Raw genomic sequence first — 12,517 nt, forward strand, 5'->3', positions numbered from 1 at the left:
TTTCAGTTTTATTCTGTATCATATCCTTAGCAAAAGGGTTGACCTACCTGCTTCTAAAGTACATTACAGTTATGAAGGTAGTTTGTTGGGTAGCTGGAGAGATGCTCCAGTGATTAGGAGTGCACACTGCCCTTACAGAGGACCAGAGATTCTCAGCACTAGTGTCAGGTGCCTCACAGCTGCCTGTAATCCAGGCTTTCGGAGATCCCATGTCTTCTTGTAGACTCTGGGCATCTGCGCTCCCATGTGCACATATCCACACACAGACACGCTCAAGTATATTTAATTTAGAATATACAAATAAGTTTAAAAATGAATAAATGAATGAAAATGTATCGTTTCTAGCATATGAAAAGTATTATATGTAAGAACTGATGAGGTTGCTCAGTGGGAAAGCCCTGAAAAAAAAAGATCCCTGGTGGAAGGAGAGAACTGTCCTCTGACCTCAACACTTCTCTCTCTCTCTCTCTCTCTCTCTCTCTCTCTCTCTCTCTCTCTCTCTCTCTTTCTCTCTCTCTCTCTCTCTCTCTCTCTCTCTCTCTCTCTCTCTCTCTCTCTCTCTCACACACACACACACACACACACACACACACAAACTACCAATAAACAGGCCAGTAGTGACTTCATTTCTAGTCTTGTAAAGAACTAACCTAGCTAGGCTATGCTAGAAGCATTTGCTTTGCTGCCCAGCCATGGGCTGAGACATGTTTGGGTCTCAGCGCCCATGTAATCCACTGCTAGTGGTTTCACACCTAGTAACCTTGACCATTGTGGGTAGAGACAGATGATACCCAGGGCCTGCTGGCTGCTAGCCTCACCACAAAACATGAGCTGCAGATCCAGGGAGAGACCCTGCCTCAAAAGGATGTGGAGGAAAGTGATGAAGGTGGACCCTGATGCTCTCCTCTGGCTGTTACAAAGGTGTGCATAAACTACACACACACACCACACAATAAGAACTAAAAAAAGGGTCCACAAAAGATGTCCCCTCCAGCAGCCTTACTACTGAATTACAGGCGGTTATGGTTGCATACATCTGTATCACTAACCGCTGGAAGGCAGGATTAGGAGGGCTACACACAATTCAGTGGCAGCTCTGCATACGTAGTGAGAAACTGCCACAAATGTGAAAGAAACATAATGTAGTGACTTCCTGTTGTCTTCTCGTGCATTCTCCCAAGGCTTGAACATGGTAAAGGAAAACATAGTTCCATGTGTGCATGTGGCATCTTTAAGGGAGTTCCACGTGTGCGTGTGGCATCTTTAAGGGAGTTCCACATGTGCCTGTGGCATCTTTAAAGGGGTTCCACGTGTGCCTGTGGCATCTTTAAGGGGGTTCCACGTGTGCCTGTGGCATCTTTAAGGGAATTCCATGTGTGCATGTGGCATCTTTAAGGGAATTCCATGTGTGCATGTGGCATCTTTAAGGGAATTCCATGTGTGCTTGTGGCATCTTTAAGGGAGTTCCACGTGTGCGTGTGGCATCTTTAAGGGATGTTGACACTGAGTTCTGGCTTGATTGGCATTGTCTATCAGGCCTTCTTTCCCAGTGGCTTACTGTTTCACATTCTGTTTTAGAAACAACATCTGAAAGCAAGATGGAAAGAAAAAGGAACATACTAAGTATGTTTGTGTGATTAATATAAAAATTATTTGTGGCTTTAAAATCCAAACTCTGACTGACCCACTGACTTTTTCAAAAGAACTCGGCATAAATAATATGACAAAGAAAACTGCTTGATCGGTTTCATTCTATTTAAATTCACACTTATTATACAACTTGTATATTCAAAGTAGTATAGGAAAATACTAAGTAAGCACAGCTCATTTATGACACTAAACATGGCCAGTAACATCTAAGTATCCTTGGTGATTGAAGAAGTGGAAAAGGTAATAAAACTGAGTCACTAGTAAACTGATTTTTCACCAGTGTTGACAGTCACGTGAGAAATCAGTGAGTTAGCCCAATTCATACTTTCATTCTGTCAACTATTTTATAACTTGTTAAAAGTTTATGATATTTAGGAAAAAAGGGGAAATGTTTTGTTTATTATTATTTTATGTGCTTTGGCATTTTACCCACACGTGTCTCTGTTGGATCCCCTGGAGCTGGAATTACAGACAGTTGTGAGCTGCTATGTGGGTGCTGGGAACTAAACCTTGGTCCTCTGGAAGAGCACCCAGTGCTCTTAACCCCTGAGCCATCTCTCTAGCCCCAGAAATGTTGTTTTAAATAAAATCCTGACTGTTCAGTTTTACCAATTAAGACTCATGAGTTAGATGCTGGGGTGAACACCTGCTAGCTCAGAAAGACAGAGGAAGCACCTAGCTGACCTTCCTACTCAGCTCATGTCCAGATGGAAAAGGCCCAAAAGGCTCAGCTCACAGCCCAGGAGGAAAAGGCCAAAACCCAAGGCCAAAGGCTTGCTAGCTTAAAGCCCAAAAGCCACAGGCCAAGGAGCTGAAGCACTCAAGAGCTAAAGAGTTAAAAGCTAAAGAGCCCAAGAGCCCACCTCTGCTTCTACACACAGTTTTGAAGAGCCTGTCAACCCAAAGTCCCTCCTGCTCTTTCGTCCCTGTCAGCTAGTTTCTTGCTCTGCCTCTTGACCTAGGGTTAACTTTATTAAACTCTATGTACAGAAAGCTCTTGGATTAAAGGTGTGTGCCAGGGCTGGCTGAGCCTCACCTTATCCACCTGTTTATAGTAAACAAAGTTCTTGCATTAAAGTGTGTGTTAGGTCTCAACCATGGGTTGTTACAGTTCACAATCTCAGGGATCACAGTGGGATCAACTATGCTGCGACTGGGAAATGTAATGCCCTGTTTTGATTTTTTCCTTCATATTAGATCCATCTCTGCTGTGGAGACCAGTCACTTGGCAGCACTGAAATACCTTTAAATGGATTGCTGAAGAAGGGCAGTACAGAAATTAACCAGCATCCAGTCACAGTCGAGGGCGCTTTTACCCTTGACCCTCCAAACCGAGCCAAGCAGAAGCTTGCACCTGTTCCTCTGGAGCTGGCCCCGACCGTAGGAGTGTCAGTGGCTCTGCAGAGAGAAGACATCCATTCCCAGGCAGGTGGTGGCTGTTTTAATTTGCCAGTTCTCCAATGTTGCTCATGATTACAAAGGTTGAAACATTGTAGAATTCCCTGGCGTACAAGCGTTTTATTCATTTTCACTGGTGCCCTGCATTTTACCATAGCTTCTTTCTGAATAAACTTCAGAAAGCCCAGTGACTCCGCTTTGCAGTTTGTGGATGTATGTAGGGCCTTAGCCTTGGGGACAGGAAACCTAGTAGAAACCATGTCTTCCTGCTCCCAATTCATGGCTATTTACAGTGCCAGAGGCAGCTGGTGGGAGCGGACCTGTGGTTTGGAGTCTGCAGTAGTGCTTTCTTCTTTGCTGGACATGACTTCAATTATAGCATGATTCTGGGTGTATTAGTGCTTTGTTCTCTCCTTGGCCAGTCTGTCTGTCTGTCTGTCTCTCTCTCTCTCTCTGAATATACTCTATTGTGTCTATCTGTATAAAAATTTAACTATCTTATTGTTTCAAAGGATTTATATGTAGGTTATAAACTGAAGATAGGAAGACTGGACTAGAGTTTAAAATGTGTGCACAAGCAAAGAGCAGAATGTCCCATGAGGCGTGTGGTGTGCTGCCCTTGCACTGTCTTGGTTCCTGGGGTCAATGCCAGGCCTCTCTCCTCAGATACTTCTTCTTAGCCATTAGGATGCACTTCGGACTCAGATCTGGATATTATATTTCCTTCTGTTCATCTTCCTTTTTCTGGTCCTAGATGCTTTAAGAAAATTTGCAAATTATGAAGAAAAGTAGACTAGGAATATCCAGACTGGGAAAGGAAGCATGTACTTTCTAAAAAGCAACGCCAAGTGTTTTGCTTAATTATGAAGGCAATTATTTTGCAAATTATACTTTATTTTCAAAAATTGTTTTTAGTCTTTAATTGAATTAAAGACCCAGAACGGACATGAGCCTGAGCATTCAAAGAAGAGAGTTTTAACCCCCATAAAGGAGAAGACACTCATGGAGCCAGAGTCACCAGGTGTGTCCCCTGCCCCACCTCAAAACCAGACACCGCCAACCAAAGATGATGCAACCGAAAGTGAAGTAGAGAGCCTGCAGTATGACAAGGACCCAAAACCAAGTGCAAAGGGTAAGGTGTCCTCTTCTCACACACTGACGGTTTGCGGGTCTGCCTTCCGTCAGTAAACACTTGAGACCATTCATGGCTGGGAACATTCACTAATGAAAATCGCAGAACTTTATTTGGGAATCAGAAAAGTGTGGGGGGTATAAACATTTCAACTTAATGTCACTTAAGCCTAATAACTTTTTAAATAAAAGTTAAGGGAAATCTACATTTTATTTTTTATATTGTAAATAGTCTGTTCAAAAGAAATGAAAGACTATTATCCCTCAAATAGATTTGTTTATACTGAAATTTTAGAGATTAGAGCTACTAACGGCTTCCTATCATCAATTTTGTAATTAGAGACTTTGAGAATGTATCTATATGTATATATTTTTTGAAGATTTATTTTATTTTTAGTTATGTGTAGTTATATATTAATGTGTCTGTACATGAGTGCAGGTGCCCATAGGTCAGAGGCATCATTTCCCCATGGAGTTACAGGCACTTGTGAGTGGGTACTGGGAACCAAAGTTTGATCTGTGCAAAAGCAGTGTGTGCCCTTAACCATCACTTAGCTCTCTCTCCAGCCCCGTATGTGCCACTTTCACAAAAATGTTCCACCCATTCCTAAATCTCTATAGTTCTAACTGTGGTGGAAGTAGGCAGTGTGAACTAGGAGGCAGTGTCTGCAGTGCAAGTTAATCTCTAGCACTGAGCACCTGTAGTGCATAGTCACTCATTACGCATCTTGGTCCACATTAGGATTGGACTACATATCTCTTGTCTTAATAAGATGTTACTTTTGTTGTCCTATTTTATATGTGCAAATAACTTTACATTTATAAAAAGTGTTAAATTATATCTATAGTAAATCTTAAGTCTAGTCCTTCAAGTGATCAGCTATGCACAGGTACCTCTTAGAATGAAGTTTCCACCTGAGAGGCTTTGGTCAGACATTGTTACCTAACTTTGATTTGTTTTGAGGTTTTGCAGAATGTGTTGAGAATGGCTTTGCTCCCAGTGTGTAACCCAGGTTGATCTTAAACTTGTAATCCTCCTGCCTCAGCCTTTAAGGCTGGAACCAGGAGTAGCCTACCATGTCTCACATGAAACCTTTTCTTTACATAGTTCTAGAATAGGGATTAAACTTAGAATCAACCATTGTTTAAAATGCTCATATGGTAGACTTAGTTCACATGTTCATAAAGGAGACCTGTAGATCCTGTCCTTGAAGATGTATGAGGTGACAGCTTTAACTTTTCTTTTAATGTTTACTTTAGGCATTAGTTCCGTACCTGCTTCACTGGTCCAGCCTGGGGCAGCTGCCAGTGTGTCTGAAGTGGTGACATCAGGACAGAAGATTGCTGTTCCAGCAACATCACATCACTTTTGCTTTTCCATAGACTTGAGAAGCGTCCATGGCTTGGAAATTAGTTTTCCAGTCAACTGTATATTGAGGTGTGGTTTGATTTTTGTTCTGGGGGAAATGCTCTTCCTGTACACGTTGGTGCAGAGAAATATTACCAAAGAATATGTAGCTGTTGTGAAACCAGTGGCCTAAAAGGCAGTAAAGTATCCTTGCTGGGTGTGGCGGCACACGCCTTTGATCCCAGGACTGGGGAGGCAGAGGCAGGTGGATCTCTGTGAGTTCGAGGCTGGCCTGGTCTACAAAGTGAGTCCAGGACAACCAAGGTTACACAGAGAAACCCTGTCTCAAAACAACAACAACAAAAAGTATCCTAATGACTAGATTTGAACCAGAAAGGCTCTGTGAATGGGGGAGTAACAGGCTTACCTATTCTGGTATAATAGTTATAGGCATTTATAACCATTTATTGATGCTGCCATTTAAGAGGTAATTGTAGTGGCTTGTTTTCTGTAAAGAGAGGAACTATAGGTCAGAACCATGGTTTTGTATCTCATTTCTCTCTAAGACCATATTAACAGTGGATGCTGTATTCCTGACATCCATATTTTATATTTTATAAAAGCCTGCTTAATGAACATGAAATGAAACGCGCCCCATTCAATAGAAACAATTGCTGCATATAATCAGTTAAATGACTTTATACAACATTGCGGACTGGGATATAAGTTAATGAATACAGTGCTGATATTGGAGGCATACCTAAGTTCAGCTGCAGAAAGCAAGTTATACTTGAGTGTGATTTTTTTTTCACTTGACTCAGGTTGTTTCTATATCTCCCATACTTGGGTTCAAATCATACTCAGAAGCAGAGACCCGGCACAGGGTGAGGCTGTGAACTCACTGAATCAAAGTCTTCTGTCTCTGCTCTGTTCTGCAGTTGACATACAGAATGCTTGGGGCTATTACTAAGATGCTCCAATTGAGACACTAGCAATAGATTCTCTCATGAATGTAGCTTTCCTGAAAGGGGTTGTTTCCTCTATTTTAGAAAGTGAATTATTACAGGTTTTCTTTTCTTTTCTGTTTTGTTTTGTTTGGGTCTTCTTACCCCTTTCATCGTCTTAAGAGCTTTGCTGCTGCAGCAGTCTGGCCTTTGTACACCCAACGAGGATGCTGGCCAGGAGTATGGAAATAGGTATAACCTCAGATTAGATGATATTCGAGGAGCCTTAAACAGTGCCAGTTTTTCTTCTTACTATTGGGACCATTTGTAGTGGTTAAGTGCCCATATTATATTAACTATGTATCAATGAACCAATTAATTTAGGAGGGTGACAGATTTAGAAATGAGCCAATGCATCAAGGACAATAATAATTAATTCACTTGGTAAAGAAAGAGGGAGATACTATTCTAAGCAGGAAATACATGCTCATGACCTATTTGGCACTCAACATGGAATCACCAGATGCTAAATTGGTGCTTGATTCATTGAAAGCACTTTTTAGAGTATTGAACATTTAATTTCTTCTGTTTGGCCAAGTTTATATCATTATGCTCTACACATGCAATGTGTAATGAATTTTGTGATATAAGACTGGTATTTGAAAATAAGTGTAATCTGCAGGTCTGTCTGGATGTTTTTCCTTTAATTGCTAAATGCTATAGTGAGATGGTGGGAGTTGGAGCTGTAGCGTCTGACCCTTAGGATAACTTGCTTTAGTTGGGTGGATATTAATTACATAGGATGGTAGTGATACACAGGATATAGTTTTTGTAGGAAGAGCGGTGTTTTACTAGTTGAGTTCAAATTTGATTATAGGTTCATATATGAATCACAAGATGCAATATGAAATTTAAGCAAACATTACAATATCTATAAATTTGGACTTAAATTTAGCTTAAACTCAATTTATAGATTAAAATTTAAGCCAAAAAAGCAGTTAGGTTTCTTATATTTAATCTAGTGTGATTTTTATGATTAAATGAAGACATTGTGTCACTCCTTTGGTGTATACATACTATATTTTCTTTGGTTTTTATCTTGATTCTTCGTTCAAAGACAGCATACTATAAATGTGTCCCTCTATATGGCAGAGATTGCTTGTTCCTAGGAACGTTAAGAAAAGGGTGTGCTCTGAATAGCCCTTTAAACAACGCATAGTCCAGTGTTTTACCTTAAAAATTGAATTTGCTTATAATTTATTGTACTCTTTTTAAAAACCTCTGGCCTTCCGTGTCGTCTGTAGATGACGTTGTGTCTTCCGTGTCCCAGGTACTCCTACCCATTCTTTGGCAGTGCAGCCCCGATTATGACCAACCCTCCTGTAGAAGTTCGGAAAAACATGGAAGTTTTTCTCCCTCAGTCCTATTGTGCATTTGATTTTGCAACGATGCCCCACCAACTGCAAGACACCTTCCTACGGTAACGTATAGACACCTTCCTACAGTAACATATAGACACCTTCCTACAGTAACATATAGACACCTTCCTATGGTAACATATAAACACCTTCCTACAGTAACATATAGACACCTTCCTACAGTAACATATAGACACCTTCCTACAGTAACATATAGACACCTTCCTATGGTAACATATAAACACCTTCCTACAGTAACATATAAACACCTTCCTACAGTAACATATAGACACCTTCCTACAGTAACATATAGACACCTTCCTACAGTAACATATAGACACCTTCCTACAGTAACATATAGACACCTTCCTACAGTAACATATAGACACCTTCCTACAGTAACATATAGACACCTTCCTACAGTAACATATAGACACCTTCCTACAGTAACATATAGACACCTTCCTACGGTAACATATAGACACCTTCCTACAGTAACATATAGACACCTTCCTACGGTAACATATAGACACCTTCCTACGGTAACATATAGACACCTTCCTACGGTAACATATAGACACCTTCCTACAGTAACATATAGATACCTTCCTACAGTAACATATAGACACCTTCCTACGGTAACATATAGACACCTTCCTACAGTAACATATAGACACCTTCCTACAGTAACATATAGACACCTTCCTATGGTAACATATAGACACCTTCCTACAGTAACATATAGACACCTTCCTACAGTAACATATAGATACCTTCCTACGGTAACATATAGACACCTTCCTACAGTAACATATAGACACCTTCCTACAGTAACATATAGACACCTTCCTACAGTAACATATAGACACCTTCCTACGGTAACATATAGACACCTTCCTACGGTAACATATAGACACCTTCCTACGGTAACATATAGACACCTTCCTACAGTAACATATAGACACCTTCCTACAGTAACATATAGACACCTTCCTACAGTAACATATAGACACCTTCCTACAGTAACATATAGACACCTTCCTACAGTAACATAGACACCTTCCTATGGTAACATATAGACACCTTCCTACAGTAACATATAGACACCTTCCTACAGTAACATATAGACACCTTCCTACGGTAACATATAGACACCTTCCTATGGTAACATATAGACACCTTCCTACAGTAACATATAGATACCTTCCTACAGTAACATATAGACACCTTCCTACAGTAACATATAGATACCTTCCTACAGTAACATATAGACACCTTCCTATGATAACATATAGACACCTTCCTACGGTAACATATAGACACCATCCTACGGTAACATATAGACACCGTCCTACAGTAACATATAGACACTTTCCTAAAGTAACATATAGAACCTTCCTACGGTAACATAGAGGCCCTTGCCAATAAGATAGACACCTTCACTGCATCGGTCCATACAGGTGAAAGGAAGATGCAGATGTTGCCCCAGGGTGCCAGCCTCATCTGCCCTGTTGCAGAGCCTCCCGTGGCTATTGTAAGTCCCAGCATAGGCATTGGAAACATGTTAAAGTAGTGAATAAGGAGAAGGGAGGCAGAAAGATTAGCCACCAAATGTAGGACGCTTTCTTCAGTTTCATTTCAATCCAGGTTAGGAAATAGATATTTCAATGGAAGTAAGGCCTGAAATCTGCTTTTCTCAGAATCATAGCCCAGACTTAAAAGTTCTTAAAGGCAGAGTGGAGGCTAGCTCCAGATTCTGTAACGACTTGTGAGAAAATAGTGTTTGAAGCGTTTTCTTGTTGCTTAGAGCTACAGAAGACAAACGGCATCATGTGTGTTCCCTGGGGAGCTGAGCCCTTAGCTGTGTTGTAGAACTTCTCAGGTGGCAGGGGCTGCTGCAGACCTGACGATGTGAACACGGCTTCTCTCTTAGGATCCCACTGCTGGTTGAATTATGGCACAAGGATAAAATGAGTAAAGACTTACTCCTCGGGATTGCAAGAATCCAGCTATCGAACATCTTGTCTTCCGAGAAGTCCCGGTTTCTAGGCGCTAACGGTGAGCAGTGCTGGCGGCAGACTTACAGCGACAGTGTGCCTGTCATGGCAGCCCAGGGGTAAGGCTTGCACGGCAGCTTTCACTTTGCCCTCATTCCTGGCATGAGTCTGGCTAAGCCCACAGTCTCAGTCCTTCCTGTCTTCTTGCTGATGGCTTTTCTTTGACCTGGGAGTGGGTTTATTGTAGTTTTTGTTTGTTTTGTTTTGTTTTTGTTTTTTAGCTTTTTGATACCCATTTATTTAGAAATCTGGAAGAATTTTTGAGGCTACAATACCATAATTCTTAAGTATTTATCCTTTCCACCCTTAGCCTGATAAGTGTAAATTTTACTTTTTTACTTATATTTTATAAAAGAGAGGGAACACAAAAGTGTGTGTGTGTGTGTGTGTGTGTGTGTGTGTGTGTGTGTACAACTACCCCTGGGGAGTCAGTTCTGTGGGATATGGGGATAGGACTTAGGTTGTTAAACCATCTCACTGCCCTTGGCCTGACAGTTTTCTTTAATGTCTATGTGTGAATCTTATTATATATGTATATATACCACATGTGGAGATCAGAAGAGGCCGTCAGATTCCTTGGATCTGGAGTTCCAGGCCCTTGTGAGCTACCTGATCTGGGTGCTAGGAACCAAACTTCAGCTTTGTAAGAGAAGCAAGCTCTCTTGACAGCCTAGAGACTTCTCCAGCCCCTTAGTTTGATAATTTGAAAATTCAGGAACTGTTATTCATGCTGGGTTTGCTTTTTTTGTTTCATTTGTAGTCCCGGGGGCTTGTGCACATCGGGCACATGTTCTGCTGCTGAGCTCTAGCCCAACTGTTAAGATCTGCTGTTTGATTTCATTATTTTAAGTAAAGTTTATAATATATTTTGTGTTATTTTTCATTAGGAATGATAGGATTTTTTTCTACTTGAAAAACATTTTAAAATTTGACTGAAATTTAGAGACTGACAATGTTATAAATGCCAGCTTTCAGAGGTAATTTTTTTTTTTTGAGACAGTGTTTCTCTGTGTAACAGCCCTGGTTGTCCTTAGACTCATTTTGTAGACCAGGCTGGCCTTGAACTCTCAGAGATTCACCTGCCTCTACCTCCCAAGTGCTGGGATTAAAGGTGTGTATCACCACACCCGATTCAGTGGCAATTTCTAAATTACATTATTACTAATGGCTTGGGATATACCAGTGGTTAAAATACCTGTCTGGCATACACACATCCCTGGATGCGGTCATCAGCACCTACAAAAGAATGACAGTAATGATCTGGCTATTTTTTTCTCAGCTTAACGTAGAGTCATCTGGGAAGAAGGACTCTGAAATGAAGAATTGCCTTCATCAGATAGGTCTGTGGGCATATCTGTGTGGCACTGCTAAGGGATGTAAGAAAGCCCAGCCCACTGTGGGTGGAACTGTCCCTAGGCTGATGGGCTTAGAGTAGATAAGAAGGCTAGTTGAGAATGAGCCAGAAAGATCCAGTAAGCAGCATTCCTCCATGATATTTTCTTCAGTTCCTGCTTGAGTTCCTACCCTGACTTCTCTCAGTGATGGACTGTCATCTGTCAGCCAAATAAACCCTCACATCTCCAGTTGCTTTGGGTCATTGTTTTATCATAGAAGCATGTGAAAACCTTTCTTCCTTTGTAGACATGGAACAGTGCATGGAGAACCAGTTATTTGGTTAACAGAGAGTTCATATTATTTTCATTTTTGTTCTAGAAAAAAATTCTTTCTTACAGCTTAGCATTCTTTTCTATTGACATAAGTAGATGACATGATTATATAGTAGTGACTAATGACTGTATGAGCAGTTATTTGTAGTTGAACAGTTTTAAAGCTTCTGTAGTTATTTTTATTGCTCTGCTTTGTGGCCAGAGAAGTTTAGATTTACCTACATGAGAACTTGAGATGTGCTCAAGAATTTTTTCTTTATCATAATAATGCTTCATTTAAAGCATTTCTCCCCTTAATTTTGTGTGTGGTCTGCACACGTCAGGAGACACATCGTGGGGTTTTCTTCTGGATTCTAGGGATCCGGTTCCTGTCCTCAGGCTTGGTAGTGAGTGCCTTCACCCTCTGGGCCATCTTGCTGACCCAAGAACTTTATATCACTTAATTCTTTCTTTCTTTCTCCTCCTCCTCCTCCTCCTCCTCCTCCTCCTCCTCCTCCTCCTTCTTCTTTAATTTATGAAACTGGAAGAAAAAAATGTGGATTTGATTAACTAAAGAGCTGTTAATTATATGAGATCTTTAAATCAAAATTTTGTTTTAAAAGGATATTTGCTCTAGACAATACTGTTTTAGTTGCTAAAATTTTCTTTTCCTTAAATGTTTTGCTTTTTGTTATTTAATAAGTAAATAGTCTTCTGTGTTATAGAAGATGCTAATTATGACTAAAATAACATATAATTATCTTACTTTCATGGATTATCTTGAAGCACTGTTTATATCCAGGAAAATTTTAACATGTGTGCATATTCATTCCAGGGAAGTAGGCAAATTTTGAATAACCACCATATCCAAGAGTGGGTGTTGAATATATCTCACTGAGTAAATTCATTAGTGTATTTAGAGGTA

At 40.5% G+C, this 12,517-nt stretch overlaps 1 protein-coding gene across 2 annotated transcripts in view; it reads left to right on the top strand.

The window, feature by feature from the left end:
- The window catches only part of CEP120 (centrosomal protein 120), a 68,867-nt gene that overhangs the window by 19,112 nt on the left and 37,238 nt on the right, over positions 1-12,517 (top strand). For both annotated transcript variants that reach the window (XM_084778808.1, XM_084778807.1), the window contains exons 8-12: positions 2,848-3,075; positions 3,964-4,180; positions 5,440-5,617; positions 7,802-7,951; positions 9,823-10,005. In XM_084778808.1, the coding sequence (XP_084634934.1) occupies positions 2,848-3,075; positions 3,964-4,180; positions 5,440-5,617; positions 7,802-7,951; positions 9,823-10,005 (956 nt within the window). The remainder of the gene's footprint in view (positions 1-2,847; positions 3,076-3,963; positions 4,181-5,439; positions 5,618-7,801; positions 7,952-9,822; positions 10,006-12,517) is intronic.

Source organism: Acomys minous (genome assembly GCF_964271855.1).
Source record: "Acomys minous genome assembly, chromosome: 4".
NCBI lineage: Eukaryota > Metazoa > Chordata > Mammalia > Rodentia > Muridae > Acomys > Acomys minous.